Raw genomic sequence first — 22,819 nt, forward strand, 5'->3', positions numbered from 1 at the left:
GTGGAATCTGTCTAATAGATAGAGTCCATTACTAAGCTGGGGTTTAGCGTTAGCCCGAAAAACAGCTAGCGCTGACCCCCAATTATTACCCCGGTAGCCATTGCTACAGGGGTGCTGTGAAGAGCCTGTACCAACAGGCCTGGAGCGTCAAAACTGGTGCTCCTAGGCGGTAACAGGCTGGCGTTATTGATGCTGGAGAGGACCAGTAGCAATGGTTCTCGCCCACCCTGGTAACGTCATGCTGTTTCTGCTTTGTTGGTATCTGGCTGATACTGAAAATACAGGGAACCCTATGCGTTTTTTAAATTTTATTTTTTGAAAAAAAAAAAAAAAAAAAAACATAGGGTTCCCTGTATGTTCAGTATCAGCCAGATACCAACCAAGCAGCAACAGCCTGATTTTACCAGGGTTGGTGAGGACCATTGTTGCTGGCCCTCCCCAGCCTAAATAACGCCAGCCTGTTACTGCCTAGGCCCAGGAGCGCCATTTTTGACGCTGCGGGCCTGTTGGTACCGGCTCTTCCTGACACCCCTGTGGTGGTGGGTACCAGGGTAATAATTGGGGGTTAGCGCTAGCCATTTTTGGGGCCAATGCTAAGCCCTGGCTTAGTAATGGGTTCAGTCTATAAGACGACTTCCACTACTAAGCCTATAAAGGAAAAAAAAAAAACACTTTAAAAAAAAACTTTTTTATTCCAAAAAACACTCCTCCACAAGTTTTCGTTAGCCATTTTATTAATATTAAACAAAAAAAAACACTGTTCATCGATGTAGTCCACCTAATTCGAAGAAGTCCTCTGCTTACATGGATCTGAAATCATAAGAAAAAAACACGGAAATTGGTTCGTACATTTATTGCTCCCTCGCCTCTAGCTCTTGCTAAACTACAACCCCCCTCATTTGTAATTTAGCAACAGTGAGCCTCCAGTTTAGAAACAGCTGGAATCTCGCTGTTTCTAAACTACAACTCCCGTGATGGGAGTTGTAATTTAGCAACAGCTGGAGGCACCCTGTAGCTAAACTACAACTCCCATCACGGGAGTTGTAATTTAGAAACAGCAAGACTCACCACCCCCCAAGCACATCTCCCCCTGCTGCAGAGGCAGGGGAGCTATGATCAGGGGGAGATGAGCTGGGGGGTCGAGAGATGAGCTTGAGTCGGCAAGAGATGACCATGGGGGCTGGTCTGAGGACGTGAGCGGTAGTGGGGTTGGGGGATTAAACACAATGTAGGTCGTGTAGCGGGGATGGAATAAGACGGAGCCCGGGCGGCTGCACAGTGATGCCAGCCCGGGCTCCTTTGTACAGCTGTGATTTCATATTTCCCACTGGAGCTGTGGTCTCTGCTCCCAGCGGAAAATATGAAATATCACTCTCCAAAGCAAGTTTTGTAAGCCAGGTCTGGGCTGGCATACAATTACGCTGCTTTGGAGACGGTTGCGACTTTTTATGCGACTTTCACACTTGATAAATCCCTGACCACTGCAAAGTGAAAACTGAAATTTACTTTCGTAGGCTCTTTTGTAGCTTTTTACTTACAGCCAAAAGTCACACAAAATAATGCTTAGCCCCATGTGCGACTTTTGGTGTGATTTTTGTAAGCAAAAAAACTGCTCTAAATCCCTTGATAAATCTTCCCCCCCCCCTGTTTTTTTTTAATGTTTCCTGCTGCACCCCAGCACAACATTAATGGGGAAGATGTGGGGTGGGGTGTGTGTGCATGAAATGGGCGAGGTGTGACATTGGAGATGTGACATGGGGGATGGGAAAAAGGGATGTGGACATGAAATGTGGAATAGACGTAATATCGGAGGAGAATGTAAAATGGGAGATGGATGTGAAATGGGGGAAATGTGAAATTGAGGGATAGACGTGAAATTGGGGAGATTGGACATGAAATTGGGGATTTCCCCATATTTTTTTCTATTATATCGCAGATTGCAATATTTACCTCCTATAATCGCAATCGCACATTTCCCCCAAAGTGTATAGCCTTAGTGGCTCTCAACCATTCTTCCATAGAGATCTGTGATGACTAAGGCAGATCTTGACAAAGGCTTTCTTTGTGCTGCACCACTGCGGCTGCTCGTGAAATCTCCCCTTAGGTCAACTAATCGGCTTAAAGCATAATCAATGTTACTAATAGACATCATTGGTTCTATTGTAGCGTACCAGCCAGGCTCTGAGTTTAATGCAAGTCTTTCTTCTCCTCAGCGCCATACAGAATAGAAGAGACTTTACCAGACACTAGACTGTGATTTGCTGCTGTAAGCCTTAAACATTTATCCTTATCTATCTTTATAGGATTATGCTGCTTAAATAAAACATTGCAACATATTAATGCAATAATCTGCCATGTCCCCTGTTGCTGACACAAATTGGCATATTTCTCTGTGGAATTTCCAATGTAATGTGATATATGATCAAGAAGCGCATTTCAGTGTGTGTTTTCTCATGCTTTGTTGCCTGAAACAAAAAAGACTTTTCCAAGTATCGTTTAATGCAAGATGAACATGCGATTGTTGCTGGCGTCATACAAATAAAAATATATCCATCAGCCTGCAGCAATTTTTACTTTATGTTCATTTGCATTAGGTATGTTTGTACTTTTTCTTTTATTTGAGGGCCAAAGACAGGCATCCTGAGGCTATTATGTGAGAGTGAACTCTGTGTTCTGGATGGCATTTTTACTTCTCTTTTAAGAAGTGATCCTGCAAGTTCTTGAAATAGTGGTAGTATGTGTTGTAGAGAGAGAAACTTTCCAGAAGTTTGGAAGCCAATGGAAAAAGGAAATTTGTGGAAAAAAAGGCAGAGTTAAGTAGCTTTATAAATGTAAAATCATTTCAATGCTGGATGTTGATCTCACCATTTTACAGAGAGGAGAAAAATAAAAACAATTTGCTAGTCCTCCAGGCTCTATCTCAGAAAATAGGCAAACATTATCTGTGATGGGGGAGAACATTAACCGCTTATGGACACAGCCCATTTTGACCTTAAGGACGCAACTAGAGATGAGTGAACTTCCAGTAATTCGATTTGCCACAAACTTCTCGGCTCGGCAGTTGATTACTTTTTTTTATTTTTAATTTATTTTACACTTTTTTTTTTTTGTCCCCACAGGGGGGGACTACTTATAGCAATCATTAGATTGCTAATACTATTCAGTGCTATGCATAGGGAATAGCACTGATCTGTATTATTGGCGATCTTCTACTCTGTTCTGCTGAAAGGCGCCATCTTGGCTGATCTTATCCCCTCGGCAGTGCCACAGGCTATCAGATCAGCCATTATAAATGACGCACTGCCGGAGATGCCGTGATTTGTATTGATCACGGCATCTGAGGGGTTAATGGCAGACATCAGTACGATCTGGAATGAAGCGAGCGCATCTCCTGCGCTCTCATCACAGCCGCGCCGTAAATGTACGGCACTGTGCGCTAAGTGACACTATGCAGCGCTAAGAATTTACGGTGCATGTTTTTAAGGGGTTAATAGGAATCGGATAGATAAATGTCCATTAAGGCTGATCTGAGAGGACAGAAACATCAACTACTATAATACCAACAATGTAGAGCCCAGCAACAACCCAACGAAACAGAAACCTTTTCCCTGCAGCGCCCCTAGAGACAGAAATGTAAATTGCTCTTCTTTAAAAATTGCATTCTCAGTATTTAAATTGTATTCCGGGATTTGCTCATCTACAGGTGAGACTGGAGAACTTACAAAGATTCTCAGATGTCTTTCATGAAGGTCTAAATTTATAGTTTGAATACTATGTTATAAACATATTTGATCATTATAAAAGAAAATTTTTCCTACTGATTTTTGCTTTTTTCTATTTTTTTCGGAAAGCAAAAACCGGCTTTGGAAAAAAAAACTGAAATGTGATGTGACCAAGACATAAATGTAGAAAAATAGACAGGCCACACATCCACATCTTGTACAAAGATCCTTTTCTTCTTCTTAGCGTGTTTTGATGAATGACTTTAGGTCACCTGGGTAAGGCTGCATTCACACTGCTGTTGGAGCGCATGGCTGGGGGAGGGGAAAACCACGCGCTCCCGTACCCCAGCCGGACCGGCGCCAAACTCCATTGACTTTAATGAGCCGACTGGAGTCAAGCAGTGACACCGGTCAGTTCATATTTGCCCTGTATCTGGTTTTGTGACCGGACCTAAAACCGTAGTTTACTGCGGTTTTAGGTCCCGTCACAAAACCGGATACGGGCCAGAAATGAGCCAACCGGAGTCACTGTTTGACTCCGGTCGGCTCATTAAAATCAATGGAGTTTGGTGTCGGTCCAGCTGGGGTACGGGAGCGCAAGGTTTTCCCCTCCCCCAGCCGAATCCCGCTGCCGTACGCACCAACCGCAGTGTGAATGCAGCCTAAAGCAGGTTTTTAACGTTCCTAACTTAAAATGGTGTAGTGATGGGTGGCGACCACCCCCTCTGCAACACCAGTGCCCAAAGAAAGAATGGCTCAGTGGCCGAGCAGCCCCAATACTGCTTGACCTAGCAGAATACTGCACAAGTTCCCATGGTGCTGTGTCTGTCAGGGGTGGCGTAGCCAAGAGATGGGGGCTTGGATGAGCAGTGTTGGGGCTGCTTGGCCGCTGGGTAATTTTCTCGATCAGCAATGGTTTCACGCCAGTGCTAATTACTGCCCAGCGCTATGCCATTTTAAATTGCAAAGAATCTCTGTATAAGATGTGGATGTGCTGCTTTTACTGTTTGTCAACATTCATGTCATGTGATGTAAATATGGCTTTATATTGTCTATAGGACCGGGGGTTTTTCCGTTTTTGCATTTCGTTTTTTTGCTCCTTGCCTTTAAAAAATCATACCTCTTTCAATTTTGCACCTAAAAATCCATATGATTGCTTATTTTTTGCGCCACCAATTCTATTTTGTAATGACGTCAGTCATTTTGCCCAAAAATCTACAGCGAAACGGAAAAAAAAATCATTGTGAGACAAAATTGAAAAAAAAAAAAACGCTGTTTTGTAAATTTTGGGGGCTTCCGTTTCTACATAGTACATTTTTTGGTAAAAATGACCCCTTCTCTTCTGTAGGTCCATACGATTAAAATGATCCCCTACTTATATAGGTTTGATTTTGTCGTACTTCTGGAAAAAATCATAACTTCATGCAGGAAAATTAATACGTTTAAAATTGTCATCTTCTGACCCCTATAACTTTTTTATTTTTCCGTGTATGGGTCGGTATGAGGGCTCACTTTTTGCGCCGTGATCTGAAGTTATTAACAGTACTATTTTTGCATTTATAGGACTTATTGATCGCTTTTTATTCATTTTTTCATGATATAAAAAGTGACCAAAAATGCACTATTTTGGACTTCGGAATTTTTTTGCGCGTACACCATTGACCGTGTAGGTTAATTAACTATATATTTTTATAATTCGGACATTTCCGCACGCAGCGATACCATATATGTTTATTTTTATTTACACTGGGTTTTATTTATGGGAAAAGGAGGGTGATTCAAACTTTTAATAGGGGAGGGGTTAAATGATCTTTATTCACTTTTTTTTCACTTTTGTTTTTGCAGTGTTATAGTTCCCATAGGGGCCTATAACACTGCACACACTGATCTTTTACATTGATCACTGGTTTCTCATAAGAAACCAGTGATCGATGATTCTGCCGCTTGACTGCTCATGTCTGGATCTCAGGCACTGAGCAGTCATTCGGCGATCGGACAGCGAGGAGGCAGGTAGGGACCCTCCCGCTGTCCTGTAAGCTGTTCGGGATAGCCGCGGCGAACAGCCCACTGAGCTAACCGGCATACTTTCACTTTAGACGCGGCGTTCAACTTTGAACGCCGCGTCTAAAGGGTTAATAGCGCGCGGCACCGCCATCAATGCTGCGCGCTATTAGCCACGGGTCCCGGCCGGGAACGACCCGACGGAGATCGTGTGCGGACACATGACGTTCCAGTAAGTCATGTGTCCTTAAGGGGTTAAGATACCTGCAGCAAGATATTCTGCCACATGCTCCAGTGTACCCATAGCATAGCCGCTGACTTTTATAGACCACAGTATGCTGTGTGATGTCACGCTACGCCCCCTCAATGCAAGCCTATGGGAGGGGGCGTGACAGCTCCAGGGACTGATCTTAGACTGGGTGCAGTGTGCAAGATCACGGGGGTCCCCAGTGGCGGGACCCCCGCGATCAGGCATCTTATCCCCTATCCTTTGGATAGGGGATAAGATGTCTAAGTGCCTGAGTACCCCTTTAAGTGTAACTTCTTCTACCCTTGCTTCTCCTATGCACATGAGGTTTAATATATTTAGGGGAGATGATTTTCATCTTTAACACAATTTGTGTTTCAGGGCTGAAATAGAAAAGTGACCTACTGTCCTGGCCAAAGATTAATCCCTTATCACCTCCAAAACACATCCATCCCATGTGGAGGGCATAGTCTTAAATCACTTAGTCTTCTGTAATATAATTGGATATTGCATTTGTTAGATGATGGATGATAATGATTAGAAAAGGACAGGTAGAATGAGCAACTCTAAACCAAGTATTTATTTTGCAAGGGACTACACTCGAAGGGGATCAGCTAGGGATGAAAGTTTCTTGGTGCTTTACCAAGTCTTGGCTTTTTTCTATAAAGAGTTGTATTATTTGATACATTTTTTGTAACTGCTCTCTTTCACCTTTCAACAAATATAGTCTTAAAAATATACTGTTGTAATTCAATCCATCCTTGTAAAAGCCACGGTGTGAAATTGTTTTATTGTCAGCGATTACAATTACAGTCATGATTTCCTCCATATATATTACTCACTGCTGCAAGTTCACTCTGGTTCCCAAGTGAAGTAACTGGTGGTGTTTACCTTTACTAATAACCATTTGTCTCTCATGTACTTCGTAAAAGCATCTTTTCTTTTCCATTTTCTGGCATGCACAATAAAATGTATGTTTACAAAGCATCATTGTAAAAGAAGGTTTAAAACTTAGATTTATTGCAGATCTAAATCAGTCTATGCAGGCAGGAAAAAAAATAGAGGGAGCACTCACTGCGTTGGGATAATATCAAGTGGTTTCTTTATTCTTTGACATCGGTGCGGTGCATGTGCATCATGGAGCGGGACACCAGGAGCCCACGAGTGGGCTCCTGGCGTCCCGCTCCATGATGCACATGCACCGCACCGATGTCAAAGAATAAAGAAACCACTTGATATAATCCCAACGCAGTGAGTGCTCCCTCTATTTCTTTCTTGCCTGCATTGCATGAACTGCTTTTTCAGTAGGGGTTGAGCACGGGAAGATTCTATCAGAGTGGGCCCGTTTTTGTGTCCTGCTACTGTTTACAAAAGTGAAGTAAAAGCACTCGTGTCCATAGCGGCAGTAGCCGATCTCTGTGTCTCCAAGTCTTGCCTAAATCAGTCTGTTCCTGCAACATGAATACATGGATGCAGGTCAACTGACTACTAGTCTGAACAAACCTCCACGAACGCCTTCTGTCCATCTGAAGCACAGATGATGAACAGCGGGCCAGTACTTGTAAAAGGCAGTGTAGATGAGGAAAAGTTTCACCAGATTCCATTAAATGTTTTAAAGCTCCAAAAAGGTATTAGGTCATATTAAGATGGGACAAATAAGCGTGAAATATAAAATATTGATGCCGTGTAGCATACAGGAGAGGAAAACTTAAAGCTCTGATACTGCTGAGGACCACACAGTGGACTATGCGGAGGCAGCAAGTGGGGGGACAACAGCATCCAGCATTGCTATCACCATGATAATGTTGCAGGCTAACAGCTGTTAGAAGGGGTTAATGAAGGAAGTGGAGTAGGTCAGCGCGGACCTGGCAGCAGCCTTTATGTATATACAGTATCTGGCTCTATAAACGGCAGCGCTGAACACTCCCCCAGCAATAACATATTCACTCCCCTACCCCCATAGTCCACACTTTGACCACAGACCCCATTGTCATAAACTACTCATTTAACAGATTCACAGACCATCAGGTGGGAATTAAAAAGCAACATACCGTAAAAAGGTATTTGATCAGGCCCCTTTTACCTATCTCTACATACTAAAAAAATCAATATTTTGGATTTGACCACAGGTCCTCTTTAAGAATCAGTAGCTTCCTGTTATAAAAGGGCTGTATCAGTTTATCAATTTCCGGCATGGATTGTTTTAGAAGGTTGTTTATGATTCTGTTCTCATTATGATAAGATCGTGGATGGCACCAGCTATAGTGTTGTCTTCCTGCTAAGAGTGCCCTCGGGTAAAATTCCACACCTTATGAATCAAACCTCTTATGTACACTAGAAGACACTAGTTATTGTCACAAAGTAATTGTTTTCTTTATGACACCCTAATGCAGCTGGTAAGGCTTATATTTCAAGAGTTATATGAACTTCTGGATAGTGTGCTAAAATTTGGCTTCAATTGCTCACCCAAAAAAAAAAAAAAAACACAGAATACATGTCATATGCTATAGACCCTGTCTAAAAAAGTAAGAAGGAGCGGCTATTTGGGAATGACAAGTGCACCAAATGTATAAGTGCCTTGCATTGTTTGTTCAGCACAAAGTATTATAAGAAAGAGAAAAGCGTCTAAAGGACCTGGTGAATTTTTGTTTTCGCACTTTCATTTTTTTTTCTCCTTTACATTTTCATAGTCATAACGCTTTTAATTTTTTCATTTACACGCCCATATGAAGGCTTATTTTTGCGGGACCATTTGTACTTTTGAAATGACTCTCCTCATTTTTCCATAACCTACTCCAAATCCGTAAAGGTGAGGTGAAATATGATGCAAAGTGGACAGAGGATGGCAGATTTTTCTTTGTCACCTTTTGTCTTTGTTACAGCATACATATACTCTAATTTTTCAATAATATAAGGAGTAAGAAATTAGAAATAAAAATTGTAACATTTAAAACTACAAATGAAAGCATTAGATTCAGATTAAATTCGTCATCCATAATGTAATAGATATAAAGTGGGGGAGATTTATCATTAGGTGTCTACTGTAGACCCAAATCTACCCATTTACACTGCTTGTCTAATTTATACCCTTCCGCAAGATTTACTAAAGTTGTGCACGTCCTTTGATAAATTTTGTGCAAATATACAACCCTTCCTCGCTCTACCATTCACTCGTTCTCTACCTCACATGGTACACTGCTCCCATAGCTAGAAGTGCTAGAGCAGCAGTGTGTGCCGAACAAAACTCTGCATAATAATAAAATCATAAAACTTTATAAAGTACACAGAGGGGGAGATTCTCAAAGAATTTTGCGCCAAAAAGAAAAAATCAGTTTTGACGAGAAAAGTATCGACCACATTTTTAAAGAGATTTGTGCCGCGGTTTACACTGTTCACGGCAGTTTTGTAAAAGTGGGCGTGTCTATTGTCTGCTTTACATGATAATTTCAAAGGGGTGAGAGTCCAGTTTACATCAAAAATTTCACACCAGCTTTTTAAAAGTGTAGAAATCACAGAAATGGTTGTAGTTTTATTGTTTTTGTTTTCTTCTCATTTAAGATACGTGAATGCGGAGGACTTAGTCAGATTCGAGCGCACATGATGCAGCGTGTTCATAAACAGGGAGCCTCCAGTTGTTGCTAAACTACAACTCCAATCCTGGGGGCTGTAGTTAAGCAACAGCTAGAGTCTCCCTGTTTGGGAACACACTGCCAGAAAGGCTCTGTTCCCATTATGCAAAACACATAATGAGAACAGAGTCAGGCCTGGACTGTGTAGCTCGTCCTGTCCCTCTGCCCTTGAACTACTACTCCCATCAAGAGACAAGTTTTAGTACCGCAGAGCTGAGGGATGGCACTTGCACATCACCCGGCTGGGGGACTTTTAGGACTACTACTCCCATCATAAACAGACTCCGTCATTGATGGGAGTTATAGTCCAGGGGCTGAGGTGCAAATCGCAGCAGGTCATTCTGATGAGAAATAAGTCACTGCGCCAATTTTTGGGCAAAAAACGGGGTAAACTCAATGATAAATCTCCCCCAAAGTTCTTATCAATAGATATATGAATTTATATATCACTTGTGTACTAATGTAGCAAAAAAAAAAAAAAAAAACAGGAAACATATGGCTGTGTTTGTATGGTGTCAGTCAACATCTGAAGGCAAGATTCAGATTGGTGAATTGAATACAGTCTATGATAATTTATGTATCACTGTAAGTGGTTAAAAAAATGAAGTTACAGCATATTGCAAGAGGAAGAATAACACAGTACAGGTACAATAAAGTTCGTCTGGTCATGAGGAGAAAAAAATCTGAAAAAATTTTGGAGAAAAAAAATCTGAGAACACCATTGTGGGTTTTTTGTGTGTTTTTGTTAAATACTTTTTGTAGTCTCTAAAGGGGGCTTGTATGAGCAAACATTAGATTATACAGATCAATGCAGTACCTATGCACTGCATTGCTCTATTAAATCTGTACTCTGTTGGTAGAGCCTTCCCCAGACAGGCTCTATAAATAGGAGCAGTTTGGCAGACATGGAGATTTAGGTAAGCTCTCTGGCTGCCGGGACAATGGATTTCCTGACTGCAATAGGACCATGGCCTGGGGAACCAACCCTCTGCACCACCAACAATACCTCTAAAATGCATTTAAATGCCACTGTATACTTTAATAGCTGGCTGCGGTGATCGCCGCATGTCTGCTTTTAGTGCCTCCCCCCACTGAGATCAGTTTGGGGGTTGCCAGGTATGGAGCGGGCTGAAGTCTGGAGCCCTCTTTATACACCCATGACATATATAACTTTGCTAAGGAGTGATCACTAAGAAGATTAAGTTAATTTAAATGTATGCATAAAAGGGACTAGGAATGCTTTGCATATGGGGGATTACTAATTTTAATTTAGTTGGAATTGCTTCTCAAGAAGTCTTACGGTCAGTAGTAGATGAGCAGAAGATCTATTTGTTACTGGCGGATGACAGGGTGAAGTATTCAGTAGATGATTTATCTTCAGGAAAGCCTGTGAGGCACCTAAATGGTTTGCGTTCTTTTATCTGATCTTAAATCAACACAAATAGAAAAAAGTTTCATTCGATATCCGCCTGTCATATTTCCTCTGATATATTGAGAAGTTATCCTGCCCGCTGATTTTGTGGTATAGTTTTGTAATGGCGCTTGTTGTATGATGCTCTTCTTTCATTTATTGCTGCATGAGTATGTGATAGTGTTGTAAGCTTGAAATGGACAGCTTGTACAATAACCATTGACAGATTTCCTTTTTCTGTGTAACTATGGGGGAAGGGGGTTGACTTGTTTTGTTTGGGTTACGTGTCTAGAAGGGAAAGTGTCTGTTTTCCTGCCGTTACTGTTGTTTTTGCTCTTTACCTTCCAGGTTATAACTAATGTTACCTCACTTTGACTTATTTATGAAGCTGCTTCCTCACTGCTTCCTGGCAGTTGGTTCTCTTTTATCTGTATTATGTTGGCAGTTAGTTTGGTTTTAGTGATCAAATACGACTTATGACTCGCGACTGATTAACTTATTTAATATTGATTTTTTTTTACATGTTTATTCTTCAGCTATGTTCTATTAAACATCTTATATTTAAAACATACACAAAGCAAATTATTTCTGTGCATTGCAAGAAATCGGCTTATCAATGTATCTAGACAGTATTGAGAAGCTCACTTTTAAAGTATAGTCTAGTTGTATGTAAAAGAAGCAATACAAAATGAGCTTAACCCCTTAAGGACGCAGGACGTAAATGTACGTCCTGGTGAGGTGGTACTTAACGCACCAGGACGTACATTTACGTCCTAAGCATAACCGCGGGCATCGGAGCGATGCCCGTGTCATGCGCGGCTGATCCCGGCTGCTAATCGAAGCCAGGGACCCGCCGGCAATGGCCGACGCCCGCGATCTCGCGGGCGTCCGCCATTAACCCCTCAGGTGCCGGGATCAATACAGATCCCGGCATCTGCGGCGGTTCGCGATTTAAATGAACGATCGGATCGCCCGCAGCGCTGCTGCGGGGATCCGATCATTCATAACGCCGCACGGAGGTCCCCTCACCTTCCTCCATGCGGCTCCCGGCGTCTCCTGCTCTGGTCTGTGATCGAGCAGACCAGAGCAGGAGATGACCGATAATACTGATCTGTTCTATGTCCTATACATAGAACAGATCAGTATTAGCAATCATGGTATTGCTATGAATAGTCCCCTATGGGGACTATTCAAGTGTAAAAAAAAATGTAAAAAAATGTAAAAGTAAAAGTAAAAAAAAAGTGAAAAATCCCCTCCCCCAATAAAAAAGTAAAACGTCCGTTTTTTCCTATTTTACCCCCAAAAAGCGTAAAAAACATTTTTTATAGACATATTTGGTATCGCCGCGTGCGTAAATGTCCGATCTATTAAAATAAAATGTTAATGATCCCGTACGGTGAACGGCGTGAACGAAAAAAAAATAAAAAAAAGTCCAAAATTCCTACTTTTTTAATACATTTTATTAAAAAAAAATTATAAAAAATGTATTAAAAGTTTTTTATATGCAAATGTGGTATCAAAAAAAAGTACAGATCATGGCGCAAAAAATTAGCCCCCATACCGCCGCTTATACAAAAAAATAAAAAAGTTAGAGGTCATCAAAATAAAGGGATTATAAACGTACTAATTTGGTTAAAAAGTTTGTGATTTTTTTTAAGCGCAACAATAATATAAAAGTATATAATAATGGGTATCATTTTAATCGTATTGACCCTCAGAATAAAGAACACATGTCACTTTTACCATAAATTGTACGGCGTGAAAACAAAACCTTCCAAAATTAGCAAAATTGCGTTTTTCGTTTTAATTTCCCCACAAAAATAGTGTTTTTTGGTTGCGCCATACATTTTATGATATAATGAGTGATGTCATTACAAAGGAAAACTGGTCGCGCAAAAAAACAAGCCCTCATACTAGTCTGTGGATGAAAATATAAAAGAGTTATGATTTTTAGAAGGCGAGGAGGAAAAAATGAAAACGTAAAAATTAAATTGTCTGAGTCCTTAAGGCCAAAATGGGCTGAGTCCTTAAGGGGTTAAAGGGGTATACCAGGAAAAAAACTTTTTTTTATATATCAACTGGCTCCAGAAAGTTAAACAGATTTGTAAATTACTTCTATGAAAAAATCTTATTCCTTCCAATAATTATCAGCTGCTATAGTTGAGTTGTTCTTTTCTGTCTGGCAACAGGGCTCTCTGCTGACATCTCTGCTATTCTCGGGAACTGCACAGAGTAGAAGAGGTTTGCTATGGGGATTTGCTTCTACTCTGGACAGTTCCCGAGACACATGTCATCAGAGAGCACTTGGACAGAAAAGAATAACTCAACTTCAGCAGATCATAAGTACTGAAAGGATTAAGATTTTTTAATAGAAGTAATTTACAAATCTGTTTAACTCTCTAGAGCCAGTTGATATATAAAATAAAGTTTTTTCCTGGATAACCCCTTTAAGAACAGACCTCCATAATGAATCAAGACTCTCCTGATAGAATAGATCACATCCAAAACGCAGAGTTAACACTGACATAGATTTACAATATGTGTGTGCTAGAGAGGAGTGAGCCGAATCCAGCCAACCTGGATTCCACCCAAACTTTAGGATTTTTCCGGCTCAGCGAACATTCAAGCTTTTACCCGTTCGGCTTGCACGAACTGGTAAATAGTGCGAAAAACCAGAAAGCATGGTTTTTTGGCAGATAGAAGAAGTAGGGGGCAGTAAGTTGACGTAGGGAAAGCAGCAGATCACATAACAGCCAGGGACACAGATTAAAGGGCACTGACGTCCCCCACAGCGTTCAGAGCGCTAGGAACATGTGCAGAGAGCTGACAGAAAGGAGAGAGCCATACATAGGGACAGTTCGTGGTTAGAAAGAGAGACCTTGTGTCTTTGAACAGGATTTAATCCCCATACAAGAAGAATCCTATAGAGGCTTCTATACACCAAAACAGCATATACAGTAAGGAGGGGATATCTTAATCACAGCTTCTGAAGGAAGCGCTCATCTTTTGCTACCACAACTTATCAGCCTTCTTCAAGGCTCATACCTGCAAATACCTGAATTGTATAGTGTTCCTGAACCAGCTCCAGTAAGGTGCATTGATCTGTGCCACCCACCCACAAATCATATTCAAATGGCACCTATATACCTATATGGCCTGTCAATAAAGTAGTGAATATAATTGATTTCCACAAACACCTTTCAGTATGCATTGTGCTTTCATCCCTGCCACCTAAAAAGCGTGTTGAAGTTACACGTATCTAGCCTGTAGTGTTATACAGTTCTGGTGCATTTAATATTGTTCCGCAAACACCTTCAGTAATCATTGTGCTGTCTCCTCTGCCACCCAAAAAGCGTGTTGAAGTTACACATATGTAACATGTAGTGTTAATACAGGACTGTTGCATTTCATATTGTTCCGCAAATACCTTCAGTGCTCATTGTGCCGTCAGCTCTGGCATGCAAAAGCGTGTTCTTCTGACACATATCTGTCCTGTTAAAGGGGTACTTTACTGGAAAACATTTTTTTTAATCAACTGGTGCCAGAAAGTTCAAAAGATTTGTAAATTACTTCTAATAAAAAATCTTAATCCTTCCAGTACTTATCAGCTGCTGTTATGATCCACAGCAAGTTTGTTTATTTTTTAATTTCTTTTCTGCCTGTCAACAGTGCTCTCTGCTGACACCTCTGTCCATTTTAGGAACTGTCCAGAGTAGGATAGGTTTTCTATGGTGATTTGTTCCTACTCTAAAATGGACAGAGGTATCAGCAGAGAGCACTGTGGTGGCTACAATCACACATCAGAAATTCTAACTGAGAGGAGTGGTGTGGATAATAAAGAGGAGGATGTCAGCAGGGCTGGTGCAAGGATTTTTGCCACCCTAGGCAAAAGCAAATTTTGCCGACCTCTCTACTACGCCCATTGGCCCGGCCTTTGACACGCCCCATTCTGGCTGAGCGAGTGGTTCGGATGCTGGTTGTAAGTTTCTTGTGGCAGGCAGAGCGCCCCTCCCCCTCATCAAGAGGGCACTCTAGGCGGCCGCCTATTTTGCCTGTAGGCAGAGCTGGCCCAGGATGTCAGCCGGCCTTCTGGTCTGAGCAGTTCGGGAGCAAGTGACTGTGACACTGTGATGGATCTGAAGGCTTGAAAAAAAAAAGTTCTAGGCAAGGGGAACAGTCTGGTGTTTATGTACCTAGGTGTTTATGGTATCCTGCTGTGTCAAGTTCTTTACTATTTTACCAGATACAGGAAAACTGGCACAGTGCCGTATCTGCGGAGAGACAGTGAGGCACAGGCAGGGTCCAAATTTAGGAATTAGGCCTCTATGTCAGCACCTCATGTATCACAAAGCCTGAGTAGAAGTATACCTAGTCCACCAATGCTTACTCTGCTGGCTACAGATAACTTCACCTCACCACCATCTGCTGTACACTGGCAACACCAATCCACCATCACTCTACTTCTATCCAGGCACAACCCATCATACACATCATTTTTGGCACTCTGGGCTAAACCCACCGCGTCTTCCCATGCCTCTTTATGTATATTAACACTTGCAGGCATCTGCCAACAACGGATGCTTTCTGCCATTTTATTTTGGTGTGAATAAGCTTAAAAAAAAGGGACAAGCTTGAATAATTAACGCATTTTTCCATAACTGAACCTTAAAAATACTTTAAAACTGCTTGAATATATTCCTAACAGTGTTAGACAGGAGTTTAGAGGTGTTAAGCAGTGTTCTAAACGTGTTTGGGGGCTTATTTTATTGCCGGTTTGAGTTGAACCGAGCCGAACCAAACTTTTGATTTCCAAAAGTTTGCTCAACTCTAGTGTGTGCTAAATAACTACTCCTGATTGCTTTAATCTTTACAAAGCATGCTGCATACCTCTCTCAAAACCCATGTGGTTGATGCTCTTAAAGGGGTTCTCCGGTGCTTAGACATCTTATCCCCTATCACGCCCCCTCCCGTAGGCTTGCATTGAGGGGCGGAGCGTGACGTCACATGGGGGCGGAAGCGTGACGTCACACGCTGCCGGCCTTGTGGTCGTCGGTAATCAGACCCGGAGCGAACATGCTTCGGGGACTGATTACAAACGGGGTGCCACGTGCAAGATCACGAGGGTCCCCAGCGGCGGGACTCCCGCGATCAGGCATCTTATCCCCTATCCTTTGGATAGGGGATAAGATGTCTAAGCACCGGAGAACCCCTTTAAGTTCTTAATGAGAATGGTGGAAAGTAGGGTAGAGGAGCATAGTTTGCATGATAAATCTAGAGACTGTAAATGGAAATATATGTACCTGGCTGGCAGATGTAAAAGGATAATTGCTCTCTCCTGACTGTGAGAAAATGGATACTCCTATTTCCCTCCCTTCTTAGCTCACACTGGTTATAGCTTTGTATGACCTTTTGTTGGTCACCCATTTTTACCGTATGTAAAGAAACAACACCAGTCATTGGTACAAACATGCAGAAATTTACTTAAAGTGTACCTGTCATGAAGAAAATTTTTGATTTGTCGTAGAGACATATCAAAAGTTTTGATCAGTCGGGGTCCGAGTGTTAAAATCCCACAAGATATGACCAGGACTCAAAATGGAAGTCTATATGGTCTACATTTCTGTCCTGGTCTCAGACACAGAGCATGCTTCTTTCTCTTCCTGCTCATTCTTGTGATTGGTCGGGGTCTGAACACTCGAAACTCTGACTGATAAAATGTTTTAGGGTATGCCTAGGACATGTGAATTTTTTTTTTTTTTTGTAATTGACATATACACTTTTCTACATAGAATATTCTACAAACCACAGTGCGAATCACATAAACAATACAGCTCAAATCAAATATTGTACAAATACACAAGATATAGATTTGATTATAGTTACTAATACTTGAAACCACATACGTACACTACTCAACACTGATGAATACGGTACACATAAACCCTTGCTACCCAGGATACATGCACGCGTGCAAATCTATCCCCACCGGGACTATCTCTCTTCCTAATAGGAATTTTCTATAGATTGAAAAAGGGAGTGGGCCTAGTCTTTGTGGTCTTTGTGTAGGACTGTTCTCCCTAAACGGCTCCTTTCTTGCCACAGATACTGCCCCTCACCCTTGATCAGTCTTTGATCAATCTGTACTATGCACAAAAGGAATCCTTAGGCCATATCATTCTCATTTACACATTGTATACGTTCACAGGGGTAATTGACGGCTGGCTGTTAACACCAGGTTTCCAACTGAGAATTCATATACGGTATTTATGCTATACATAAAGCTACTTAAAATACATATTTATAGAAGTCCTTTACAGAGACCACATGGTGTCCCTGAATCTAATTTAGGGATTCCCCGGCCATAGGAACCTGACTAGCATTGATACCCATTAACTATCACAGCTCTCTGTCCGAACTCTGCCCTAGATTGCAGGATTTACCCTTATTCTTGTCCCTTTTTCCTCCTAATAATTTACATTATCCCCTCACTCACACCTGTTCATCTTTCCCACTTATTTGGTGTATTGTGCTGCTAATACTCTAAAGATACAAATGTAGCAAATCACAATGTTATGGTTCTTATACGCAAGGTATGGTGTTCTGCACTAAAAACTAGATGTTGGGTACATGGAAAGAATAGCACTAGACCTGAGTATTCACTGGTATAGGTTTGTATAAATTTTTGCAGGTATTCTAATGTATTGGTGATAAATGCAAGGAAAGAAAAACTGGGGTCGGTCTTGAGCGCTGTTGTCGTCGTAGAGATATTTCACAATGCCATCTGGTACATAGCACTTTTTTTTATTGATAAAAGATGTATAAAATAGGACAATGCGTTTCGGCACGCTCTCGCGCCTTCCTCAGGTCCACAATAATTGCCTTATGGCGTCCTGGCAGGGATTCCTGTGTGGCGGGATCCCTAGTTGCCGCCACACAGGGACCTGAGGAAGGTGTGAGAGAAGGTGTGAGAGTGCACCGAAACGCATTGTCCTATTTTATACATCCTTTATCAATAGAAAAAAAAAAATCATGTGTACCAGATGGCATTATCAAATATCTCTACGACGACATCAGTATTCGAGACCGATCCCAGTTTCTTTGCTTACATTTATCTACGGTTGACTCTGTACCCTCCAGTGGGCCACGGATAAAGGAACCACGAGCAGCATACTGTACTCATTTACCTCATACCCATCATAAAGTTATGCCTATCCTACTGCACAACCCCAGAAGGTCAGTACGACACTATAGGTGTTAGGGCTGCATGATATATCAGAAAAGCAATCGAATCGATATAGCAATACGGGCCCCCAGGAAAACTTGTGATTATCGGCTCGGGCCGGCTCCCGTGTGCTGCTGCAGGAGGGGACCGGCCAGAGCAGGTAAAAACTAATTTTAATACTAAGTCAGTGTTTCCCAACCAGGGTGCCTCCAGTTGATGCAAAACTAAAACTCCCAGCATGCCCAGACAGCCAAAGGCTGTCCGGGCATGCTGGGAGTACTAGTTTCACAACAGCTGGAGGCACCCTGGTATAAAAACACTGAGCTAAGTAAAAGGGCACAGGGAGAAAAAAAAAAAACTTCTGCTCACCTACTTCAGGTCCCTGCAGCTGCCGTTCGTCTCCATGCGGTCCGATGTCTCCTCTCTTCTCTTTCCCTTTTCAGCCAATCACTGCGGTGTAATGTGTCAAGCCAGTGATTGGCTGATGGGGAAAGGTCTTTTTTGGCTGCAAACACACTAGGTTTGCCGGATCCCGCAGAAGATTTGAAAACCGTCTGCGAAACCCAGTGTATTTGCTGCAGTACAAAAACCTGCCTACAGGGGGGAGAATGTGACGGGGGGATATGTAACATAGGCAGATGTGTCAGGGGAGGTGATGTGACATGGAGGGAAGATTGTAAGATTGTGTGGGGAAGGGATGATTGTGATGGGGGTGATATGGGGGAGAATGTGACAAGGGGGGCATGTGATGTGGGGGAGAATGACAAGGAGGGGGGGGATGTGATATGGGGGAGAATGTGACAAGGGGGGGGATGTGATATGGGGAAGGGAATGTGACAAGGGGGGGATGTGACATGGGGGGAGAATGTGACGAGGGAGATGTGAAATGGGCGGTGGGCATAAAATAGGTGAATGGATGTGAAATGGGGGGATTTCACCATTTATTTATAATATCGCATGGCATATCGAAATCGCTAAATTTAGGCCCATATTCGCAATCGCACATTTTCTCCATATTGTGCAGCCCTAATAGGTGTGTTGGTGGGTACCCTTTCTACACCACTTCTAATATCTAATATACTACACCAGAGAGCGCCCCGCCTTTTTTCTTTCTCTCTCGCTGTCCAATTTATTGGTGAAAGATGGCAAAAAAACTAAATTTGAATGGGGCATTACATATCTGCAATAATGTATAAAGCGTCACCATGTCTGTGCCATGTGTACGAACAGTTGGAATACATGTGCATGACTGTAAAGCTAACAATAAATAATACCCTGAGATTTTACAATTTGTCATGTAGTACATGAAGTACTTCTGCAGAAGCTGCTGTAACCTACCTGCAAAAAATTGCAGTGAAATAAAAGGATGTACAATAAAAATATGTGATCTAAGCATTACATATGTAGAACCAACATAAAAAAATAATACTCCAGTGCTTAAAGGGGTACTCTGCTCTAAACATCTTATCCTTGATCCATAGGATAGGGGAGAAAATGTTAGATCGCCGGGGTCCCACCTCTTGGGACCCCCCCGATCTCCGGACCGGCAGCGGCGGCATCCGGAACACAGAAGCTTGCAGCGATGTATAGCTAGTACAGAACAGTCACGCCTCTTCCCATAGACATTAATTGAGGGGGCGTGGCAGCTGGCATCACCAGTCATCGGGCATGGAGCGGAGTTTGCTCTGTACACTGAAGGGTGCTGCAGCGTATAAGAGGTTTTCAGCGGAGTACCCCATTAAATAATTTTGCCATGTACAGCATTAGAAATTCCAATAATATATGCATTACTCAAATATTATTGTTTTGAATTAATATTTTAATTTTTTTTTGAAAAAATATGTAATAATGTGGAAGAATAATTTAAGAAATTGCACTCAATGCATATGAGATTCTAATGAAGAAGGTGCACAGTTCCCAAATAATGAGAGAAGGGGGACACCAAGGGAATGATCAAGTGAAAGAGAAAAAATACTATGCATTAACAGGTGTATTCTTATTTTCTGTTTATAGGCCGGTTATATGCTATGCAGACTGGGATGAAAATTGATAGCAAGAGTCCAGAATGTCGTAAATTTCTGTCAAAACTTATGGATCAATTAGAAACAGTAAGTAATATATTATTTTGTTACCTTAGGCAGTGCAATGGTCTACATTATTATATTACACTCTTGTGCTCTGTCTGATGTGAATGATGTTGGTGAGAAAATGATATAATTAAAACATAGAATATAAAAGCAAACATATTGGGGGAGATTTATCAAAACCTGTCCAGAGGAAAAGTTGCTGAGTTGCCCATAGTAACCAATCAGCTCACTTCTTTCATTTTTCATAGGCCTTTTCAGAAATGAAAGAAGCGACCTGATTGGTTGCTATGGGCAACTCAGCAACTTTTTCTCTGAACAGGTTTTGATAAATCTTTTCCATAACGTTTACATAAAAAAAAAAAAAAGTGAAGTATCAATGCAGCTGTGCCAGGTTTACAGTATAATAAAAACTGCATCTTTTGGTCCCAAAATGTGGTTGGTAGCCTCCAAATAACCAACGAGAAAAGATCCACAGGCTTTACCTACTATAACCCTTTTTTCTGCCTTCCTTACTATATGGTGCTATCTTTTCACCTGGTGAAACCTTGTATTCAGGCCAAGTGATACATGTATCAGTTACAATTCCTTTTTGCTCCATTATTTATGAGTTACCCCCCTCTGCTTGTTTTATTTTAGTTTGTCCATTGTTGAAAGGTTTTGTATAGTGAAACGTGTTGAAATAAGCTCCTCTCCGCAGAACATCAAAAGCATAAAAGTGCTTGTTTTGTCCTGTACTGACAAGTCATTTTAGCAGTGTCCATCTGTACACATATCACACTGCTATTAGCTCTATTTTAAGATACAGAATGATTTTCGTAAAGGTTATTGTTCCAGGCAACAAAGTGAAATATCTTTATAGATTATTCGATTTATTTGTTTTGCTATTTACTAAACAGATTTATAAAATTGCTTTTGACCGCACCAGAGGGAAAAACTTAAGAAGTGATTTTTAAAAGGCTGTGTGCATGTTATTGCACCAAGATTTCATGACAGTTGCGCTTTATGAATCTAGGAGCCAGCAAAAAATGTTGGAAGTCAGAATGCCACACATTACATAACACGAGGTTACTACGCAAAGGGACGTGATTTGACGTTATATGATCAGTCATTACTGTCCCCTTATCTTCCCCTCTCTCACTGTCATTAGTGTCTCCTCATCTTCCTCTCCATCACTGTCATTAGTGTCCCCTCATCTCCCCCCTGTGTGTCACGGTCATCACTGTACCCTCATCTCTCCATGCCATGTGTGTCAGTTTTTAGTGTCCCTTGATCTCCCCCTGTGTGGCATTTATTAATGCCCCCCCCCCTTTTTGTTTTGTAAAGATGAACACTCATTGAAAAGGGCTGATAAAAACCTTGAGCGCACTACAAAATTGTTAGTCACCATGGTAACCCGGCACCTGGGATTTGTAAAGCCCTGGCCTAAATTGTGTGTCATAATTGTGGTGCACATCTTAGCATTTTAAGCCATATCCCTTTTCCAGTGAAGTCAAACCCCTGCATCAAACGAAGCACATTTTACTATTGTTTTTGTCACACAATGGATAATAAATGTATCTCAATTGCTGTATGCCTCAATTCTGGCATATTTGAAGCCAATAACAAATGTAACTAGTGCTCAAGATCTAAATATTTGATAAATTGCGACTGATATATATGAAATGTTTTATTGAAAAATTATATAATTAGAAAGATAGATGTAATTATCAAGAGTAATCAATACCCAATCCCCCCCCCCCCCCCCCCCCTCTCCAGCAGGGCCCTTGCTGGTAGGATGCAATAAGTACATAAAAATATGATATGATATAACATAATAACAATAATAATAAAAACTAGTAAAAAGTGCTGAATGATACTAAAATGTCATACAAGTTCTCAATAGTCCATCCCAGCAACATTCCCTGAATTGGAATAGTAGTAAAAAAGCAACAAGTCTGTATAGTAAGTCTGCAAGAGAACGTAGGTGGTACAGTGTACCGCTCACCCAGATGACGATCTCTTGGTTCTTGAAGCCGAGTAAGCGATGTGCAGATTACCAGAGCAGACCTGGTTATGTAAGCGTTGGTCTCCTGGTTCTTGCAGCTGGGTAAGCGATGTTGAGATTGCCGGTGCAGACCCAATGACGGGAGCGTGAAGCCGCGCACAGAGCATTTATGGTGATGATGTGCCGGTGGTGTCACTCCTCTCCTGTGATCGTGCGCACCCCCTGATTCTTGCATTTACTGATAGCGTGCAGACCTGGGTGTAGTCAGAGGTACCCACAGCGATATTGGAGATTCCTGTAACGATATTGGAGATGCCTGTAAGATTTGAAACCAACATTGTTGCTAAGTATAAGCTGGCAGGGAAGGAATTGTATGAAAGCGGGTAATTTGAAAGGTAAATAAATAACACATGAGTGGATCAAAAATAAACAAATACAGGAATGGCTTTTATAGCTCCACTATACTGGATCTACTGCTTTCTTTGGCTAAAAAAACTGCAATAATTCAACATGTAA

General features: G+C 41.6%; 1 protein-coding gene across 4 annotated transcripts in view; it reads left to right on the forward strand.

Annotated features, from left to right (window-relative positions):
- Positions 1-22,819, forward strand: part of VTA1 (vesicle trafficking 1) — a 270,718-nt gene that overhangs the window by 47,511 nt on the left and 200,388 nt on the right. For 3 of the 4 annotated variants that reach the window (XM_056567241.1, XM_056567242.1, XM_056567243.1), the window contains exon 2: positions 20,246-20,340. The exons of the other annotated variant lie outside the window; for it this stretch is intronic. In XM_056567241.1, the coding sequence (XP_056423216.1) occupies positions 20,246-20,340 (95 nt within the window). The remainder of the gene's footprint in view (positions 1-20,245; positions 20,341-22,819) is intronic. 4 annotated transcript variants of the gene reach the window in all.

Source organism: Hyla sarda, chromosome 3 (assembly GCF_029499605.1).
Source record: "Hyla sarda isolate aHylSar1 chromosome 3, aHylSar1.hap1, whole genome shotgun sequence".
Taxonomy (NCBI): Eukaryota; Metazoa; Chordata; class Amphibia; order Anura; family Hylidae; genus Hyla; species Hyla sarda.